Raw genomic sequence first — 21,686 nt, 5'->3', positions numbered from 1 at the left:
TAATATATATATTTGTACTTCATGTGGCTTCATATGGGGGGGAAGACAAATTTGCTTAACTAACAGAAGGTCGCTGGTTCGATCCCAGGAGGGGACACAGATCCCTTTGGGCTTGTGTCAAGAAAGGCGTTAAAAAAAAAAAAATCCCAAATCAAAGATGCGGACCCCTTGTGAATATGGAAGCAGCCGAAAGAAGCTTCTTCTGTTGTAGTTGTTTAGCTGAGCAGATGAACCGACAGAGGGCAGGAAGCCACCGCAGAGACTCCCTCACGACCCGAGTCCGATGTTTGCGTTTCGGGCTGCACCGCTTTCATATACAGTCTGCAGGCTGAACAGTTTGACTTCAGCCCATCTGTGGCCCCATTTAAGAGGATGAAACGAAAGCTTCCATGCAAAGAAGAAACAGCCTTTTAGTCGCGCTGACAACTTTTTAATAATCTGGACTGTGGTAAGATCATACTTTTCATGCTTCTGTCAAAAGTTAGCAACTTGCTAATGATAGCTAAGCTAATGCTTGCGTGCTAAGATTATTAGCAGGCGATCTAATTAACTTGAGATTAAAACTTGATCTCTTCATTTGATATTTGAGGTTTAGTTTCAGGGTATGTTATCACTGAGAGGGATTAAATTAGACAGTTTAACCAGCTGGTGGATAACGCTAGCTTCTTCCTCATCCCTCTTGCGCGTAGCTAATCTATTGATGTTTTGTTTATGTGCAGAAGCTTCCTGATGCTCTGACTTTACAATGCTTATTATATGTTAGATAAAAAAGTCTTCTATTGTCTTCTCTCTAATGACAAGGAGTGAAGACAGTGCAAGTGTTAGGTGCTGTCTTTCTGCTTTCTTGTTTTTCACTGGCCAATAAAAGTTCCCTTGAACCTTTCAAAATAAAAGTACAGTAGTCTGAGCGTTAATTCCAAACAATTTCTGCTCCTGATATCCTGTCAGAAGGCGAGGAACGGAACAAGGAGCCAGTTCACATGGAGGGAGAGAAGGAAGGCGACAGCTCTGAGACCAGATGGGGCAAAGAACTCAGACTGGTCCTCGTTGGAAAGACCGGGTCTGGAAAGAGCGCATCTGGAAACACCATCCTGGGCCACAGGCAGTTCCTGTCACGGGTCAGCGCCAGCTCTGTCACCCAGATTTGCGAGATGGGAAGCACTGAGCTTGCTGAGGATGAGGACTCAGAGGAAGATGGCCTAGCTGTCACGCAGAGGAGAATGAGAAGAGTCGTGGTGGTTGACATGCCAGGTTTTGGAGACACTCACCTCAGTGTGGAGCAGATTCACGCAGAGGTAGCCAAATGTGTGGCTCTCTCAGCCCCGGGCCCCCACGCTTTCCTCCTTGTGGTCCCAATAGGAAGATACACAGACAACGAGAACCAGGCTGTTTGTGAGTTGGCCAAGATATTTGGGGAGGATGCTGTATTTCACCACACAGTAGTTCTTTTTACCAGAGGGGATGACCTAGAGGGCATGGGGATTGAAGAATATCTGAATTATACTGCACCTGCTGGGCTGAGAGCTCTGATAGACCGGTGTGGTGGTAGGTACCATGTTCTCAACAACAAAGACACCAGTAACACAGCACAGGTTAGAGAACTCTTAGTGAAAGTAGACAGCATGGTGAAGCAGACTAACAGAGGGTTTTATACTAACACCATGTTTTTAGAGGCAGAGGCTGCCATCAGGGAGGAGCAGAAAAGGATGGTGAGAGAGCGAGGGCAAGCAGAGGGCAAAGATCAAGAAGGAAGCAACTGCAGAATGGAAGAGCACGCTAAACTTGTAAAAAAAGGAAAATGTGATTTAGAGTCTGACATGGCAGGAAGCAGTGAAAGAGGATTACAGGAGCTCAGGGGGAGAGAGTTTGGAAGAGGAAGTGAAGATGATTTTAGGGTGGAGAGATGGACAGAGGAGAGAAAAGGCAATCCCCTCAGCCTGCTGAGGGACCAGATCAGAGGCCGACATCAGAGCCGCAGCAGAGGTGTTAGCCGTCGACAGTCTCTCCGGTCATCATTGAATCGTTTAAGGAGGGAAGCTGCGCTGTCTCCCAAGGTGCTGGAGAGAGTTAAGATCCTGGTGGCTGCCGGAGCCACAGGGATGGCAGTCGGTGCCGTTTTTGGCGCGGCTGCCCCCTTAGCAGCTGCAGCTGGGGCATCTCTTGTGGGGAACTCGGTTGGCTTTGCTGCAGGTCAGTTAGCTGGGATGTCTGTAGCGGGAGGCACAGGTATCGGGAAAGCTGTAGGAGCCATAGTGGCGGCAGCTTCAGGGAAAACTGCAGTGGCTCTGGGTGCAGCAACAGGTGGAGTTTTGGGTGGTTCTGTGGGAGCCATTGCTAGTGCTGAGGCTTGCAGTCCTGGAGAGGGTGCTTTAGATGCCCTAAGCCAGGTTAGTGTCATAGGGGCCTCTGTAGTTGGGGTGGCAGCAGGTATGGGATGCGCCATGGGAGCTGGGTCTGCTTTAGGTGCAGCTCTGGAGGGAGCAGCTGCCCTTGGTGGAGCTGAAACTGCAGCAACAGCAGCAGGGGTAGCTCAGGGTAGTTTAGCTTCAGCAGGCGCTGGGACTACTCAGTGTGCTGCAGCCTTAGCTCAAGAAGTGGCTGCTAATGTGCCAGCGGCTGCTGGTGCTGCATGTGGGGTAACAGGACCCAGCTTGACATCAGTGGCCAGCAGGGTTGCATCAGACCCTTGGGGCACCGTGTCAGCAACGACACGTATCTTAAGTGCAGTGGCTGAGATCGGGAAAGCGGCAGCTGGCATTGCCCTTGCTGGTGGTCTGGTAGTGAAGGTGGTGAAGGAAAAAGTGAGAAGTGGCACAGGATCATCAGAGGCTTCCTACTCAGAGAAGAAGTCTTATGAGATCTACTGGAACAAATAGATGCAGGCTGAGTGTAAAATCAAAGTGAGAGCTTTTATTTTTCTGCCTTCATGAGTTCAAAACTCCACAGTAACTTACTTCAGTGAGAGATATTATTGCATGGAGAAATGCAGTGAAATATACAGTAATATTGTATGACATACAATATTTTAAAAAGTAGAATTTATCATTGTATGTATTGGTTGAAACCGAAGCTGATGATTAATCCATGACATTTGCACTTCTGTGTGGGATGACTGAAAGGCATATTAGGCTGACAATGTTGCTTCATTTCTTATTTTAAAACATGTTTCGATCTATATCAAATATTAGAAGGTTGTGATTAAGCTCACTGCTATTTGGTATTAAACACATCTTTTGACATTTCATACAAAAAAAAAAAGAGTTCTCTTAAGCACTGTCTTAGTGTTTGCTGTGCCAAATGTGTAAATGAACAAAATGAACTGAAGTATTAAAAATAATTTTTTCCATCTTGAATGATTTGCACTGATGGTTGACAAGGGGTGATTTTATTGCACTGTTTAATCACCATTTCATCTGCTGTCAACAGTTCATTTGTATTTTCATGTTTTTGCAGTGAAATAAAATATATGCAATTATTCTTGGAAGAATTAACATTTATTTTTGGTCTTTTTCTTGTCTTGTGGTGTTACAGTTTTTGTCAATAAATCAACCATGGTTCTCCATTTATTAGAAGATTTCTGCAAGCACATGAAGTACAAAAATGGTGGTGTTTTGAAAACAGGTCTGTGCAATTTTAAAATTACAGATCTGATACCTTTAAGCGGTACACCTTTTTAATACCTGTCTGGTTCCCCTTTTGCCTTCAGAGCTGGCCTTATTGTTTGTGGTACAGATTCAACAAGGTGTTGGAAACATTCCTCAGAGATTTTGGTCCATGTTGACATGACAGCATCACACAGTTGCTGCAGATTTGTCAGCTGCACATCCAAGATGTGAATCTCCCATTCCACCACATCCTAAAGGTGCTCTATTGGATTGAGATCTGGTGACTGTGGAGGCAGCTTGAGTGCAGTGAACTCAATGTGATGTTCAAGAAACCAGTTTGAGATATGAGCTTTGTGACATGCATCATCTGGAAGCAGCCATTACAAGTGGTTATTTGAGTTACTGTTGCCTTTCTGTCAACTCAAAGCAGTCAGTCTCCCCTGATCTCTGGCATCAGCAGATCGTTTTCACCCAGAGAACTGCCGCTCGCTGGATATTTTCTCTTTCAGACCATTCTCTGTAAACCCTAGAAATGGTTGTGTGTGAAAATCCCAGCAGATCAGCAGTTTCTGAAATACGCAGACCAGCCCATCTGGCATTCAAAGTCACCTAAGTCACCTTTCTTCTCCATTCTGATGGTCACTTTGAACTTCGACAGGTCAACTTGACCGTGTTTAAATCCCTAAATACAGAGTTGCTGCCACATGATTGACTATCGACCTAATAAGGTGTCTGGTGAGTATAGTTGAGTATTTCAACTGTGGTTGTAGTTCTTTAATTTGCATTAAAACCATGTACTACGATTTTTATACTTATACAATAAGACTTTGAAAGCATGACTTTTCATGGTGTCATTGTGATTAACTTTCAATAGCAGAAACTGATACATATGTCATTAATTATATTTTCATATATTATTTACTTTTTAGTCTGCATGCTGAAAACCATTCTTATTACATGTGGCAAAATAGAAATTGGTAGAATAGAAACTAGTGAAATAATTAAACCGTGTGTTCACTGGATTTACTGCCGTCATTATTTCCAAGGTGTTATATTTGTCTGATGAGGTAGACTTCTTTTCATGAAGGTAGGGGGCGCGGTTTATTCAAATGACTCCGAAGCTTCTGATGGTTGACGTACAATCAGACCACGGTAAATACGAGCTTGTCATTGGATGATGATGACTGGTCTCATGACAAGAAGAGCGACGTCTCAACCAATCAGATCCCGCTTTGGGCCACAGGGTCTGTTTGTGAATGACGTAATGAGCGTGAAACAAGATGGCGTCGCCTCAAACATAAATTGATGTTAATGAGTTTATCGATGTAGAAGCGCGCCTCTCTCGGGGCTTCTGTGTTGTTTTGGGGTTGTTCCGGTGAAAGGACCTATTCCGCAATCAGTTAGGTGTGTTGTAGGCGTTGCTTTAAGGCCCCGGAGGAGCCTGTGGATCTTGTTTGTTTTGTCCCTCCGGTGACAGCCGGAGAGGAGAAGAGCTGCTGACGGGCAGGATGAACAGCGGGGAGTATATCTCCACCATGGAGAACATGGACCCGACTTTAGCGGAATTAGGGGACGAATTCACGTTGGGAGACATTGATGGTGAGTGGTAGTGTGGCAGCTAAAAGTCGTAAAGTGCTGTTTCATGAGCGTCGGCCTGTTTCCGTTCAGCCCGGCAGCTGTTCCTCCTGCCAGGCGGAAGGAGCTGAGCGGCTCGGGCTCTGATTTGTGTCACCGCTTGGGTATAAAGGGGGTTATATGTTGTAGTCTCTAATTGTCCTTGTATTTTAGCATTATTGTTTAAAGTTGTTTATTATAATCTTTTAATTAATTGTTTCTCGAAAGCGCCCCCTCCATCTAAAATACTACACGCTGTTTGCTGAGTTGTGTTGAGTTTTCCCCATGAAGTGGAGGTGTATCCTCAATCAGAAGTGGTGTTCATCAAGGTGTCTGGTATGTATGCAGTGAAGGGAGGCCCAGGGGTGCAATTTGCTCATCTCGCTTTTCTCTTATTACTGTAAAACAAAAAGCGTGCGATGGAATGTAAAGGAGGAAGGGTTTCCTCTTACTTGAGCATCTTTTCCATGCTTGCTTCTGCAGATCTAATTGAGCATCTCTGTAAAGATTTAGTTTTTGCACTCTGGAAACATGCAGCCGGTGAACAAACGGCATCCTTGTTCCAGCTTCCCTGTTATCAAAACAAGTTTCACCCTTTGGCACACAGTGAAAGGATGGGGCTTTTGGTGAGAGGCTGGCCAGCGCAGAGTCACCAGATTTTCATTAGGCTGGAATTTCACTGAACGCCAAGTCACCAGACCGGACAGGCAGTGTGGGATGAAAATTGGTGTTATGGCTCAGCTCTTTGTTGTTGTCTACTGGCCATGGTGGTTAGAGGGTTTAAAGTACTAATTATATACAACTAAAGTGCATTTAACAAGATGATCTAAAACCCAGTGAAGGTTAGTACACATAATTTTGAAAGGCTTCCTGTCAGTATCATCTGGTGTTAATTCTCTCTTTTAAAGGGAGCCTTTATATTAGATGGTGCACAACCCAGCCACAGTTAATTTAATCCCACTTAATCATTGTGTCAAAAGAAGAATGTGCAGATTGTGTGAAAGACAAGTGACGGTTGAGGTTTGACTAATGAAGTCCCAGTTCTGACTTGATTTTTCTTCACTCAGTCTGCATTTGGCCCACAGCTAAATGGGGAAAAATACAGGTTTTCAATAAGGTAAGGCATTTAACTGCAGCAAGCCTCGGGGTTTCAGACTAGTCACGAGCATTTCTTTCCTGCTTCTGATTCCACATTAATGTAGAACAGTCTTGCCCCCCTCCCAATGGATTTATCCTTTGTGTCTGTGTTTCTGTCTGAAGCTCTGGGGACTCAAAGCTACCCCCCATCATAATCATCCTTGTTTCTATGTCTTTAGTGCAGTAAACCTGTCAGTGTCAATACAGTTTACATGCAGACTTCAGTCATTGCTACCAGTGGAGGAATTACTGGCCTTGGCCTGTCTGTTGCTATTGTTGGACCACTGATCAAATCACTTTTTACAGGCATGAGATTTTGCAGCAATAGAAACACAGATATGACATGTGATCCAAGATAAGATAAAAACACAGATGACTTTGTTTTGAAGACTTGTTGGGATTTCAAGGTAAATCTGGAGTTGGCAAGCCGGCACAGTGACGAGAATGTCTTTATTGTTTTGCACACTACACTGAAATGTAGCGAGTGATGAAAGACAAAGTTGACAGGATTTTAGCTTCTTTTCCAAACATAGCTGAGAACCTTTGGTGTTTTAAAATGTTTGAGTTTTTCCTTCTTCACTAACACAGCTTTCCAGGATCAAACATCTATTTTTGTACCCCAGTGGTTTTTGTGTTGCATTTGTTTTGAACATTTCGCTATTAAAATAAAAATGCTGTATATCCTGTAGCAATAACCTGCTATAAAATGTGTAGGAAATTTCTATCTAGGAGTCTGATCACAAAAACAAAGTGCTAACTTTACTGCTTTAGTATAGGATGCTGAAGGAAATGTGTTTTCATGTTGTGTTATTGACTGTGTGTGTGTTTAAATGTTATAATACTGTATTACATGGTGAAAAATGCACTCATGTTCATGCTGCAAAATAGTGACTGGAATTAACTTTAACATGTGGCTTGCAGGACTTCTCATGTGTATCGATATCTAGGGGCCAAGGGTTGTGCACTTGGTGATTTGACAATTGGGGAAACAAGTGCTTTTGTATTGTCTAGTTTTTCCCAACTCACAGTAGGACTAAGTCCAAGGTTACAGGCTCATCTTATTGACGCTACACTGACCCTGACAGCTAAGGCCATGGGCACTATCAGTGACAATTTCAACAACATGGGATGCTGTATGTCTACTGTATGTCAAAAGTGTTTTACTTCCAAAGTCCTATGAGAGAGTAAGCAAAATATGTGAAAATCAATTTTTTTTTCTCATAGTATATGTAGCTTCTTAGTGTCACAGTGATATTTTATTCTGTAGTTGTCTTTTTTTTGGGGGGGGGGGGTTCATTTTAGAAACTTTAACCTTCAAATTATATAAATAATTTAATAATACATAAATTAAACATTGCAAGATAGTTATCTGAGTTACTTGTGTAACTAATGTAAGAAAACGTACCCTTTAAAAAAAAAAAAAAAAAAAGCAGGAGTAACATTATGACCACTGACAGCTGAAGTGGATAACACGGATTATCTGTTCATAGTGGGTGGGATATATTAAGGAGAAAGTGAACATTTTGTCCTGAAAGTTGATGTGTTAAAATCAGGAAATAATAGGTAAGCAAAAGGATAAGCACGAGCGAGTTTGACAAGGGCCAAATTGTGATAACTAGCATCTCCAAATCTGTGGCTCTTGTGGGGTGTTCCCAGTCTGCAGTGGTCAGTATCTATCAAAAGGGTCATGGGTGGCCAAAGCTCACTGATGCACGTGGTAAGTGAAGGCTGGCCTATATGGTCTAATACAACAGATGAGCTACTGTAGCAAAAATTGCTGAAAAAAATAATGCCGCTTATGACAGAAGGGTGTCAGAATGCACAGCACATTACAGTTTGTTGTGTATGGGGCTGCATAGCTGCAGACCAGTCAGGGTGCCCATGCTGACCTGTCACCTGCTAAAAGCACCAACAATGGGGATGTGAGCATCAGAACTGGATCACGGAGCAATGGAAGAAGGTGGTCTGGTCTGATGAATCACGTTTTCTTTTACATCGTGTGTGTGTGTGTGTGTGTGTGTGTGTGTGTGTGTGTGTGTGTGTGTGTGTGTGTGTGTGTGTGTGTGTGTGTGTGTGTGTGTGTTTGTGTTTCTTACCTGGAGAACAGCTGGCACCAGGATGCACTATGGGAATACAAGCTGGCAGATGCAGTGTGATGCTTTGTGCAATGTTCTGCTGGGACACCTTGGGTCCTTCCATCCGTGTGGATGTTACTTTGACACGTACCACCTATCTAAGAATTGCTGCAGACTATGTACACCCTTTCATGGAAACAGTATTGCCTGATGGCTGTGGCCTCTTTCAGCAGGGTAATACTCCCTGCCACGAAGCAAAAATGGTTCAGGAATGTTTGAGGAGCACAACAATGAGTTTGAGGTGTTGATTTGGCCTCCAAATTCCCTAGATCTCAATCCAATCGATCATCTGTGGCATGTGTTGGACAAACAGGTCTGATCCATGGAGGCCCCACCTCACAACTTAAAGGATCTTGGTGCAGATACCACAGCACACCTTTAGGGGTCTAGAGGAGTCCATGCCTCGATGAGTCAGGGCTGTTTTGGCAGCAAACTTCTTCTTTGGACATTTGCTGCTTTTTTCACTTATTTTCAGTCTAGTCTTTGTACGTGACCATTTTCAGAGGAACATTTTTTTTCTTTTTTGTTAGTTTGTTAAGCCCTGATAGAGACTGGGACCCCTCCTCTCACCCTATGGCAACTGTGATAGACTCCAGCAACTCTGAATTGGATAAGCAGAAGAGGATGGATGGATGGATGTTAGTTTGTTAAGCCATTTAACACTGACCTGAGTTATTCAAGCATAAAAAAGGCATCTAACTCAAGGGAAGAACCAGTGTTGTCTACACATAACAGACAACTTAGCAAAGAATCCATTTTAAATTATATCTTAAGGCACTTTGTTACTGTCACAAAAAACAATTTGACATTTTTCATAGATTCAACTTAAGAAATGGGAACAAAGGTAACAGTTTGAAAGGAATAAAATAGTATTTTGCACCAACATGGTGGTTCCCAAAGAGCTATTAGCTGAAACCATGGCATATATCATCATATATCCCATACATGTGTCCTTAAAAAATTTGAGGAACCTGGATAAGTGAGGACAAAAGTATCAGAGCTAAAAACAATCTACAGTAGATGAACAGGATCTGAAAGTATTGTTCTCAAAAAATAGGATATAATCATGCAAAGATCTGACACAGGATCTGAGAGATGCATCTGGACCTTCAGATGATCCATCTACTGTTCACTGAAGCCTCATCAGAAATGGTCTCAGTGGAATGGTGGCTGTCAAGAAGCCATTAAGGAAGGGAAACAGGAAGAATAGGCTGAGGTATGCCACATTACACAAGAACTGGACTAAAAATCAGTGGGAACAGGTCTGATGGAGTGATGAATCTAAGTTTGAAATTCTTGGTTCAATATGTCGGTCAGGAGCGAGATACAACAATGGGTATCTGCAGCAATCTGTAAAACACGGTGGGGTCATGATTTGGGGCTACATTTCAGCCAGTGGTCTTGGAGATCTTGTCACAATTTATGAAATTATAAACACAGAAAAGTACTGTTAGATTTTGATCCACCATGCAATAACATCTGGAAAGCATCTGGTTGGCAACGGCTTAATTATTCAGCACACTGCCAGTGCAGTAAAATCATACCTGGATAGAAAAAAAACACAATGGAACGCTATCAGTCATGGAGTGGCCTGGACCTCAACATTATTGAAGCAGTGTGGGATCAGCTTGACAGAGAACAGAACAAAAGGCAGAAACATCCAAAGGAGAGCTTTGAATGTCCTTCAAGAAGCCTGGAGAACTATTCCTGAAGACTACTTAAAGAAATAAGAAAGCTGCCTCAGAGAGTTCAGACTGTGCTGAAGAATAAAGGTGGTCACACCAAATATTGACTTTCAAGCTCTGTAGAATTGTGCAAACTCTGTTTTTTCTTTTATACTGTATTTTCATGTATGCTTACATGTTACAGCCCCAAAAATAAGACATTCAGTCAATAACCCTCAAACGAGTTAATCATTTGTTTTAGATTTAGTATCTTGGGTCCAATAAACTGGGCATATATTATGTTGCCAAACCATAATGGCCTGGATCTGCACCATCAGTGGAGGGAAAAAAAAAAAAACATTTAACAGTCTATCATGCCTGTCAGAGCTGCTTGATCCTTAATCTAAGTGTTCTTTACTCTTTCTACCAATCTCTTTTGTGACATCAGTTAAGATTGCATCAAACGTGTTCAAGGCCTTCTGTTTGAAGGTTTCTTTATACTGATTTATAACGAGAACAGTAGCTGTGCCTGTGTGAATATCCGTCAATTCAAGGTCAGACCTTGGAGTTTCTATTCTTATCTTGGCAGTAAATAACCTTCATATCTCTCACAGATCTACAGCGGAGCAACCTCACTACCCTCACTACTAGGTCTCACTTACAGAGGAGACTTGCTGAGATGTTCAGATACACCATAAATGATGTATTTACTGCATTTTGGTCAGTTTTCAAATTAGACTCTTTTGTCTTTTTTGTTCGTTCTTTGCAGAAATGCTGCAGTTTGTCAGCAACCAGGTGGGGGATTTCCCAGACTTGTTTGAGGACCAGATGAACTCAGCAGGCTCTCTACAGAGTGGTGGAGCCACCTCCACCTCACAGCTTCAAACACAAACTCCTCAGACACCCCAGCCCCCAACCACTGCTCTTTACCAGAGCTCCAACGCTTGCCTCGCCTCCTCCCAGACTTTGTCCCCGCAGTCGGTACCCCTCACCCCTCCCCTCACTCCCGCACAAACACCCTCGCCCCCCACCACCTCTTCAGTGCAGCAACAGGTGACCCGCAGCCCTCCACTCCTTCAGCCACGCCCTCAGTTGGTCCAACCCATCCAGCCTCAACCCCAACAGACAGCCCAGACAGCCATTCAGGTACCTGCTATCTGACACGTTCTCACGCGCTGTCAGTCCTATTTGGAGTACAGAAAACTGTAGTCAGAGTTAAGCTGTTAAAGTTTGACTGCTACAGTGATGGACTAGTGCTATAGTTTTGAGTTTACAGTTTTCTTTTAACAGATATCTTCAGATGAAATTTCATTGTTTGCTGAGGAGTGTGTTTTTATTTTCAGTCACATCAATTATACTAAAAAGAGCTGCTGACATAAACATTTTCAGACTGGAAAACCGAGACAAAGAACTGTATTTCTGATTTGTAAATGTAGATGCACACCCAGGGGATCTCCATGCAGACTCAAAATTTTCCAGTTCACACCTTGGTCCAGACCCACAACCAAACACCCATGCCTATACAGACTCAAGCAGCCCAAACTGTGATGATTGCCTCCAATGGTGGACAGTCACGCTTCATCCAGAACCCTGTCATTTGCCAGCAGAGCCCTGCTCCTGGCTTCCAAGGTGAGTACAGAGGAGGGTGTCTGCATGAGTGGTCAGTATTTGAATGACTACACAGGAATGCAGTTTATTTTGGATTTTTTTTCCTCTCTCATCACTCCAGTCCTCCAGCCACAAATGCAGAGCATCATGACGTCACCTCAGCTCCAACCAGTGACCATTCAACACCAGCGTGTTCTGACCCCAACAGGTCAAACCATCCAGACTATCTCCACAGCGCCCACTACAGTCCACACTGTGCAACAGCAAGTGCAACAAGTACCTGTAAGTAACCTCACAGTTGAAAGCAGTATTGGTTCAGTTTCTACTATCTGAATATTTCAGCAAAGCTGATCTAAACAATTGATCAAGTCACTGCAAAAAATAAATCAAACTAATATTTAGTATCACTATGAAAGTAGTGATATAGTATCATCATCACTATGAAACTAATATTTAGTTTCATAGTGATGATGAAGCAAACATAAAAGCCTTACTTCAACCTTTGGACGACCTTCCCTCAGGTTCTCGTCCAACAGCCGCAGATTCTTAAGACAGACTCGTTGGTTCTCACAACACTCAAACCAGATGGGACACAGGTGCTGTCTACCATGCAGAGCCCCGCAGGCATCACCACCCTCACCACGCCCATCCAGAACACAGCTCTGCAAGTCCCGGTATGTAGTGTAGAAGGTTTAATATTGCTAATTAAATGTAATTAATGGTTATGATTCAGCGTAAAATAAATGTACTTCTGCTGCAGACGCTTATGAGCAGCAACATCCTGACCACCCTCCCGGTTATGATGGGAGGAGGAGACAAGTTGCCAATCAAACAAATACAGCCAGGCTCTTGCCCAAGCACAGCTAGACCGAACATGGAGCAGTGCCAGGTGACAGCAGGAGGAATCGGGCCAGGAGGGGTAGTGAAGGAGGGCGAGAGGAGGACAACCCACAACATCATTGAGAAGAGGTATAGGTCCTCCATCAATGACAAGATTGTTGAGCTCAGAGACCTGGTCATGGGCAGTGATGCAAAGGTTAGTAATTTTTAAGGAAATTATAAAATATTAAATCTGGGTAATATCATAAATGCTTTCAGTATTTAAAATTCCACGTATTTCTTCTCAGATGCATAAGTCAGGAGTGCTGAGGAAGGCCATCGACTACATAAAGTACTTGCAGCAGGTCAACCACAAACTACGACAAGAGAACCTGGCCCTTAAGATGGCCAATCAGAAGAACAGTAAGTCTTCCCATTACTTAAAACTGTGAGGAGATCAGAATTTACAGCAACTCGAGATTGCACTGAGAGTTTCTCTGTATCCCAGAGCTCGTGACGCTGTCTGAAGATGTCGAGCTCAAAGAGGAAGTAGTGCTGATGTCACCTCCAGCCTCAGATTCTGGTTCTGGTTCCCCTCACCAGTTTTCTCCGTACTGTGTTGACTCAGAACCAGGGAGCCCTTTATTGGATCATGAACAGGTGAAGACAGGGCTACACACACACACACACACACTCTGTATGGTTGTGGCTCAGAGGCTTGGCACACTGCAGTGTTTCAGTGTCAATAAACTGATTAGCTCCGTGTGTTTATGTAGGTCAAAGGAGGGACAGTGGCAGCTTTAAAAGACTCCATATTTTTAGCTCCAAGGTGCCTCTTTGAAGCTTAGAATAAGAAAGCCTTTTTTACACCTGAGGCAGTTGTAGTTCTTTCTGTCGACAAAAGCTTTGTTGCACATTATTCCTACTCGTTTTGCTTCACAGTAAAAGCTTTTAGCCAGTGAACACCCATGTACTGACACATTTATCAGACATTGTACTAAGACAGCAAATTTCTTTGTCTCTCTCTCTCACTGTGTCTTAGGTGAAGAGTGAGCCAGATTCTCCCTCGGTTGGAGTGATGGATCGCTCTCGGCTGCTCCTCTGCGCCTTGACTTTCTTCTGCCTGTCTCTGAACCCTCTGCCATCTTTACTGGGGTCAGAGACGTCAAGCAGCCCCGCCCTCTCCGGAGGCCACGGCCCATCTAGAACCCTCGTCTGGTTTCCAAGTCACACACAGGAATTTGGTGAGGATTGATGACCACACTGTTTAGTTTAGTTTATCCCAAAATTTGGGAAATTGCTGATTACTGTTCATACCACAAAAAAAAACCCTTTGTTAGAATCCATAAAAATATAGGTTTGTCCATCCTGTCATTAGATTTGACATGACTAGATTTGTGCTCAATAAGACCTTCCTTCATGTGTCTTTTCTTCTCGTCGTCCAGCATCTTGGGTGCGTTGCCTGTTGCCGTGGGTGATGGTGTGGGTGCTGAGTGGGGTGGGAGCAGTGTGGGGCTGTGTCAGGGTGCTGTACCTGTGGGAGCCAGTCACACCTCTTCACTCGCCAAAATCCGTGTCCTTCTGGAGGCACCGCAAACAAGCGGACCTGCATCTCAATAGGGTGAGTACAGATCTGATCAGGTGGACTAATTTTCTGAGATATTTTAAACAAACCAATAAAACATTTAATCTAATTCATGCTCTTATTTAAGGAATTTCTAGTAATATATCACTCCAGGTACATTTCATGAGATGTAAATTTTGTATCCAGTCATTCTTTTTTCCTAGTGTAGGATGTGCTTTAAAACTCATTTGTTTTTTGTTTTGTTTTCTTCCTGTTGAAGAGCACTGCATATTTGTGCTTTGTTTCTCACTGTTTTGATGGCTCGGTTGAGCCAGCTTCCTCTGTGCATGTTTTATCGTCTTCATAGCCAAACCAGGACCTTCTCAACTTTTTTTCTTCAGTCAGTCTACGCTCAGTACTTAACTGTTTCTTCTGTCTCTCCTACAGGGAGATTACACAGCAGCAATGGCCAGTTTGGAGACTTGCCTCTCTGTTTTGACAAGAGCTCTTCCCTCAACCAAGCTGGATCTGGTCTGCTCGCTCTCCTGGAATGTGATTCGCTACTGCTTACATCGTCCAACTCCTCTGGGGTGGCTTGTTCACCAGGTAGGAGGGAAGCACGAAGGGGAGGAAGCGAGGACAAGCGCGAGGGACGCAGCGCTTGTTTACCACCAGCTGAGCCAATTACAGCTCACAGGTAAGTGTTTAGATTAGACAGACAGGAATCCCGTCTCCAGCCCCAAAATGCATCTTCTATTAATGACAAGCAGTCGGTACTTTACATACACTTTGACTTGATAAGAAGATTTGAATGTCGCCTGCTTTCTGTGTCTCCATAGGAAAACTGCCTCAGCGTAGCAGTCTGTGGGCTCTGTCGCTCTCTCTAAGCGCTGTGAACCTCAGCGAGAGTGCCCAAGGCAAGATGGCCCCCGCGCAGTTCACCCAGATTTATGTCACTGCAGCAATAGCCCTGCGTACTGTGCTGGGCCACCATCTCTCCTGCCTCCCTGTATGTCTCTCACCTTATAAATCATCACTGTTGTCAAAGTGTGACAGAGACCAACCTTTACCATCTTTTTTTTTTTTTTTTTTTAATTATTATTATTAATATTGTCTGTCTCTCAGGGTTACCTGTTGGGCTGTGCCGAGAGTGTGGCCAACCAATCAGAGACAAAGCCAATCCCTGACTGTCTGCGTTGGCTTTTCACTCCACTGGGGCGGCAGTTCTTCCTGAGCTGTGATTGGTCAGTGAAGTCAGAAAACGGCGACGGGGTATACACTTCTCAGAGGGACCCGGGTATGTTGTGAATATGGGGGCTTCTCCTTTAGTTTTCTTATAATTTCTTTAAATCCAAAACAAAATAATCAAAATAACTGTTTACTTGGCTTTAAAGGAAGATTTAAAATTTTTATTTCAAAATTAAGCATGTGTGATATCCCTGTTCCTCTGTTTTCCTGTTGACACCCCCCAGCTGATCCCATTGCCCAGCTGCACCGCTCTTTCTGCAGGAAGCTTTTGGAGAGAGCTGTTCACACCCTTATCCAGCCGCAGAGTGACTCTGAAGCAGACAAACGCAAGAACGACTCTGGGTAAGGCCACAATAGCTACAGTGGTGCACTGCCCACAGACAATTTTTGGGGGGTCCACAATTTGGTGTGATTTTTAATTATTTACTCACTATGTAGATTTCTGTTTTTAGCTTCTATTTTCTTCTACCCTTTCAGGGAGTTTTCCAGTGCCCTGGAGTTCCTGCAGCTGCTGAACAGCTGTACAGAGGACTCTCCTTCCCCACCTCCCCCTTTCTCAACTCCTCCCAGTCACACCACCATTCCAGGTGAATAATATGACGAGAACAACCTTGACAGTTTACTAAGAGTCACAGCTGATCTTTGTGTGGGGAAGAGAAAAAAAAAAATCTTCCGTGATGATTGACTACATAGCAATTTGAGTTATTGTCATCCTGAATGGATTTCCTTTTCCCTAACCGTGCGCTGTTTGTCAGTATTAGCTTTTCACATTAATGTTTTGTTGGATTATCACAGCTAACAGTCATTTCATATGTTTAAAAAAAAAAAAAAAGCATGTAATGGATTGTTTTCTGCCAGTGGGAGACCCAGTGAGTCGCTGGTGGGCTGTGGTCCTGAAGGCTGCCGTGTATTGGCTGCAGGGCGATGATGTCGCAGTGAGGTCACTTTTGGCAGAAGCTGAGCGAATGCCGAGGGCTCTGCACATTCTTGAGTAAGTGCAATGAAATACATTCCAATATACAGACAGATTAAAGGAACACAAACTCCTGAGCCGTACAGAGAGATGATCTGGTGGCTCTGTCATACTTTGGGGAACTTCTGAGTTCCTCTGAGTGGTCACCTTTATTTTATGATAAAATATATTCTGTCCCAATGGGAGTGGTCTATTCCAGAATATCCAGCACCAGGGAACACTGAATGGTTCAAGTATGAAAATTGACTGGCTGAGGTGTTAGACAGTGCTTAGTTTTAGAGGTTGGATAGCCAGTATCAAGGCAGATTGAAGCTGTTCTGTCTGTGATTTAATGAAATCAAAAACTTGAAGTACACAGCCACATCAGCTCCACTGAGCAAGCCTATGTTCCATATACTGCACTGCATCTGTCATCTTCAACAATGACAATATGACAATGTTTCGGTGTTCTGACAGAGAAACTGTTTTTTCACTTGGTATTTATTCTTTTTGCACATTTTCACCTCTAATAAACATTTTGGAGTTGATCATTTCTTCTCTTGTTATTACATTTTAAGCCCTGGGCCAGCCCAGACCACTTTAATCTTGCTCAGATTTGATCATTAAAAATCAGATTTACATTTGATGGTTCTGCAAACTATAAATAAATAAGGGTGAAAAAAACACCATAACCATGCTTACTGTCCCTCTCTATTCCAGCCACCCTCTGCCTAAGGCTGTGCTGCTTCTTTGTAAGGCAGTACAGATAAGCCTGTCCCCTCTGAAGGGAGAAGGGGCAATAGCCTGTCTTTCTCACTGTGACAGAGCCAGCAGCTACCTGTGCTCCAGCATCTCAGTGCCCCTTGCCCAGTCTGGGAACTGGCTGAACAAGGTAGGGTGCAAACAATTCCAGTACAATGCATGGGCCGTACATACATACAGTGCATGCAGACATCAGAGAACCTTCCATGTAGTACAAATTATACTCACACAGTGAAATGCTAACTGTGCTTGAAGCTTAATTATGCATACACACACACACACTGTTGGCTCAGTTAGGGTCAGGGCAGGCTGATGTGGGGCTGTGTGTGTGTGCGCAGTGTGGGTGGCAGGAGGTGGCTGTGGTGCATTGTAGTTGCATTGCATGATCCTGAAGCTGAGTGCAATGTTTCTGCAGTGCAGTACAGAGGCCTCCCCAATCTGCATGCATCCACTACACACCCCACCACTTAACATTAAGTAGCAGTGAATATCAGCAGTAGATTATGAGTTGATCTCAGGTATGCACGTTGGTTCCGGTAACAGTGGGGTTTGGTTATTGATGTGCAGCTATATCCAACAGCTCTGTTTTTATTTTTCAAAGGGGGTTGAGCTCCTGGTCTGTGACCTCCTGCTGACATTGAGGACCAGTTTATGGCAGCGGGGAGGCAGCAGTAATGGAGAACCTGGCCCAGCTCCTGGGTCTCAGTTGGCTGGTTTCCAGAGGGACCTCAGCGCACTCAGAAAGCTCACACAGTGCTACAGACAGGGACAACACAAGGTACAGCTTCATGAAGATTAATTCAGATATGTTAATAAAAGTGCTGATAGCTGAAATATATGAAGCATAATAAAGACAGAATATTATATGTTCAGGTCACAGTGGGGGGAAAAAAGGAGTGCCAGAGATTCATCATTAGGATCTTGTTTACTGGAATTCTTAGGCCGGCAATTTGACACCGTAGGAAATGGTTTTTGTGGCATATTTTATAGATTTTTCAAATCTAGCCTATTAATTTCAAAAATATATAATAAAAGTTGCAACAGCCAAGAGTGATCAGCTTTCAACTATTCCCTGTGTTTAAGCTGTAAATGGCTATAACCTTTAATTGAGAAATGACCTCGGTACATTTCTGACACTTAGATGTATTCTTTAATAAAAACTCACAGTAAGCCTGTCAATAATAATAATCTTTTTTGTTATAAATCTGCATCACTTTTACCAGCTGCAGAACTTTCGCTCCAGGTTAACATATCATCAATCACACTTCTGAGAGTTAGCAGAGAAACCATTACAGCAGCCTGAGGGTCTTTGAAATTCAGCATCATTTGTTATTTTTTGGACTGTGTAAGACTCCCAGAACCACATTAAATTATTTTGTGAGACCACTAACTTATTATTTTTGGCATTTGGCCTTTATTAGGTAGCACACTAGAGAAAATGTGAGGAAAGGGGGTAGACAGAGGTACAGAGGCTCAATGTTAGTGTGGTTCTGAAGATGCTGGAAAAGCCATGGAATTTTGCACGCCTTTAATTTCAGCACAGTGGATCCTCCCTGCTCAGTTGTGGGGGTCACCCTGATACAAATAATCATAAATACTTGATAACGACAGCTGCCTCTGTGTGTTTTGTTTAGGTGTTCCTTCATGAGACCACAGTAAGGCTGATGGCTGGAGCCAGTCCCACAAGAACACACCAGCTGCTGGAGCACAACCTCCGACGAAGGACGCACAGCTCCTACACAGCTGGTAAGCAGCGCTGCCTTGAAACAGTTTTAGAGGGCAATAGGACACACACACACACCAAGAGAATAGACACTAATCCCTTTTCTTCTTTTTCCCCTCCTCCTCCCTGCTGCTTTCAGAAGGTGAGTGTGTTCTAGGCGAGAGGGAGAGAGCTCACGCCATTCTGTTGGCCTGCCGCCACCTGCCCATGCCTTTGCTAACACCGCCCGGGCACCGAGCTCGTCTGCTGGCTGAGGCCAAGCGAACCCTGGAGCGGGTGGGAGACCGACGGTCCCTGCAGGACTGTCAGCAGATTCTGCTGCGCCTCAGTGGGGGCACCACCATCGCTGCTTCCTGAACACACGTGACGAAACAAAGCTTCTCTGTGGTTTGCTGTCGTACACATAGAGACGTTAACCTGGCTTCTCCTCCGCCAACATATAATTCTGTAATTATCAACTATTCAGACTTATCAAGGGACAGAAATATAGACTTTCCTTCAAACTGCCAAGTGGGCACCATAACACAGCCGCATCCATCAGCCCTGTATCCACCACCTGGCCGAAACATTTGCTCATTTGATGCTTAGTTGCATTGTTGCAGTACAATCACCCCACCTTCTGGTCATTACTGGTACTACACTGGCTAGCTGCCTCTTTTCAAACAAAGAATCAGGTTAAAAAGGCCCTAAAGGGAAAAGGGACCATTATCTAATAGCTGTTTAAATGAATGCAGTGCAGCAGTGCATTGATTTGGTCTAGGATACCAAGCTGCACAATCATTACTGGCACACAGCAATGTGAGTGCTGCAGTAATGGTAATGTGTGATTTAATTTGCAAGCTTCATTTAAGGGCTTCACAGTATTTAAGAGTAGACAGCTGAGGTCAGAGCATGGCTGTGCTGTAGGATGTAGACAGATAGACTAGCTTGCTTTTAACCGTACAGTGCTGAGTAGTGTCTCTCCTTATCTACCTCAAACACTGTACAGTGCCAGCATTGTACTGTGGAGCAAAAAAAAAAAAAAAAAGAACAGAATAGCTGAGCACCACATCACTCAAAGTGAATTTTAATTCTGTTACCATTATAAGTGATGCTCCAGTCCAGTGCAGCATCATTCCAGTAACACATAGCTGATCTGCTTTCCTTTGACCATAGGATGCAGCAGAATGACACTTCAGGGTTTAAACTGCTTCTGCAAAAGCCTGCAGAATGACAGACAGCTGCTGCAGGCGTGCCCCATACTGTCACACAAGAAGCAGAGAAAAGGGGAAACATTCAAATGACAGAGGGAAACAGCAGTGGGGCTACAAGTTTGAAGATGCTTAGATACACAAAGGCACACACGTGCATTTAAAGAAATGAATTGCATTCAAACTTAGGATGTGATTGTATATAGGTTGTACATAGACAGAATTAGGTTTATCAGCAAGTTCTTAATTACTGCTTGAGAGAAGACTCACGTCAAAGAAAGCTCGAAGACGGAGAAATGTGACTTCACTTTGTTCTCTTTCCCATCACATACTGATGCTCCAGCTGGAATCCCCATCCTCATATTTGAACGCAAGGTGTACCCAGATCAGCATCAGTTTTTTGACTCGCAGTGCAGTTTAGTGAAGAACAAAACCCCACAAAATTCTGAGTGAGGAGGCAGGTGATGGCTCACAGTCCAAAACCAGCACCAGAAGATGGACATTACATTTCATGATTTAATGTCCATGTCCTGTGCAGTGTCATTGTGTCTTTCATTGAGGGACTCCTGTTGAAGTGCAGTTGGACTGCTCTGCATGTTTAAAAGTGATGCTAAAGTGTGTTACAATGTGAGGCCGACAGGTCCCAAATGAGCGTTAGTACGTGACGAGCTGGGATTTAGTGGGCTGTAAATGTCTGGAGATGATCCTCTGATGCAGAGAGCTCTGTGAACTGTCACCCCCATCTGCTGCAGCCTTTTAGAGTGGCTGAAAGAAAAAGTCCCTTATGTAGAACAGGTATGGTCAGTTTGAATTTGTGACTGATAGCTGTAGTGACATGTTTTCACTGCAACAAAAAAAAGCATCAAATTTCAAACAAGTTTGTGCAGAATACCCCCCCCCCCCCCCCCCCCCCCCCCCCCCACACACACACACACACACACACACACAGCTCTCTGCTGTGTCTCTGTGTGTAAGCCACCTTAAAGGCTACAGGTTGTGTGGGTCTCAAAAGGTGAAAGTGATAAAACTGATGAGTGGACTCTTCTGGAAGTAATGTCCACCTACGATGTACAGCTCTCAAGCAAAATGGTCTTAGATGTTTTTTGTTTTTTTTTAAAAGAAATGTTTTATCACATTGAAATGATGGAGGAGTTGTAGCTTTGTGAAATTGTAGTCCAGTTTTCTTTTTATTTGTAATGATGGTCTTACACATGATGCAGAACTTATTATATCATTACCTGTTTCTTTCTATTTAATGGTTCTGTAATATTAATATAAATGCTTCTGGAGAGGGGAGCAGTTTTGCAGTGATGTCATTGTTATTGTTTTGTATGAGCAGCCTAGAGTCGGGAGCTGAATCTGTTTTATTAAAGAATCATCTCATTTAAACTTTTAGCTTGGTATGGTATACTGGATCACTGTTTGTTTTTTAAGCACACATTGTAATTTCTTGTTGATTTCTAAGTTTTCAGCAAACACATTATTATACAAATACAGTTAGATTTCCAGTACTCTGTCTTCCAGGTCAACCCAAGCTGTAATCTAAGGAGTACTGTAAGTGTTTGTATCGGTTTAGATTGAACTTCCCTGACTAGTAAACTACACAAAGAAGAAATTTATGTTCAACATTGGCAAGCGGGAGTATTTTTTTTTTCTCTTTATCAT

At 43.5% G+C, this 21,686-nt stretch overlaps 2 protein-coding genes across 3 annotated transcripts; both read left to right on the top strand.

The window, feature by feature from the left end:
• Positions 1 to 116: 116 nt before the first annotated feature.
• Positions 117 to 3,475, top strand: LOC115783897 (immune-associated nucleotide-binding protein 9-like). Of its 2 annotated transcripts, none has more exons than XM_030734873.1 (2): positions 117 to 448; positions 952 to 3,475. In XM_030734873.1, the coding sequence occupies exon 2, from the start codon at positions 981 to 983 to the stop codon at positions 2,874 to 2,876; it is 1,896 nt and encodes a 631-aa protein (XP_030590733.1). In that variant the 5' UTR covers positions 117 to 448; positions 952 to 980; the 3' UTR covers positions 2,877 to 3,475. The 2 variants fall into 2 exon arrangements, with proteins under 2 accessions (XP_030590733.1, XP_030590732.1); XM_030734872.1 differs by having other exon boundaries at positions 949 to 3,475.
• Positions 3,476 to 4,877: 1,402 nt separating this feature from the next.
• srebf2 (sterol regulatory element binding transcription factor 2) lies at positions 4,878 to 19,858 on the top strand. Its single transcript, XM_030735345.1, has 20 exons — positions 4,878 to 5,204; positions 10,925 to 11,301; positions 11,592 to 11,784; positions 11,885 to 12,045; positions 12,285 to 12,437; positions 12,524 to 12,799; positions 12,891 to 13,005; positions 13,091 to 13,242; positions 13,625 to 13,826; positions 14,028 to 14,203; positions 14,594 to 14,843; positions 14,986 to 15,155; positions 15,272 to 15,443; positions 15,619 to 15,736; positions 15,872 to 15,981; positions 16,253 to 16,385; positions 17,067 to 17,238; positions 17,710 to 17,886; positions 18,743 to 18,854; positions 18,971 to 19,858. The coding sequence occupies exons 1-20, from the start codon at positions 5,114 to 5,116 to the stop codon at positions 19,186 to 19,188; spliced, it is 3,528 nt and encodes a 1,175-aa protein (XP_030591205.1). The 5' UTR covers positions 4,878 to 5,113; the 3' UTR covers positions 19,189 to 19,858.
• The last annotated feature ends 1,828 nt before the right edge of the window (positions 19,859 to 21,686 follow it).

Source organism: Archocentrus centrarchus, chromosome 8, assembly GCF_007364275.1.
Source record: "Archocentrus centrarchus isolate MPI-CPG fArcCen1 chromosome 8, fArcCen1, whole genome shotgun sequence".
In the NCBI taxonomy this organism is placed as follows: Eukaryota; Metazoa; Chordata; class Actinopteri; order Cichliformes; family Cichlidae; genus Archocentrus; species Archocentrus centrarchus.
The sequence above is the reverse complement of the archived record's forward strand: the minus strand, read 5'-3'. Positions and strand labels throughout refer to the sequence as shown.

Excerpts from the sequence above, each read along its gene's own strand:
- LOC115783897 (XM_030734873.1), top strand. The coding sequence starts at position 981 with ATGGAGGGAGAGAAGGAAGGCGACAGCTCTGAGACCAGATGGGGCAAA.
- srebf2 (XM_030735345.1), top strand. The coding sequence starts at position 5,114 with ATGAACAGCGGGGAGTATATCTCCACCATGGAGAACATGGACCCGACT. Across the intron at positions 12,800-12,890 it reads TCATGGGCAGTGATGCAAAG|ATGCATAAGTCAGGAGTGCT; the intron begins GTTAGTAATTTT and ends ATTTCTTCTCAG. Across the intron at positions 15,444-15,618 it reads CACTTCTCAGAGGGACCCGG|CTGATCCCATTGCCCAGCTG; the intron begins GTATGTTGTGAA and ends GACACCCCCCAG.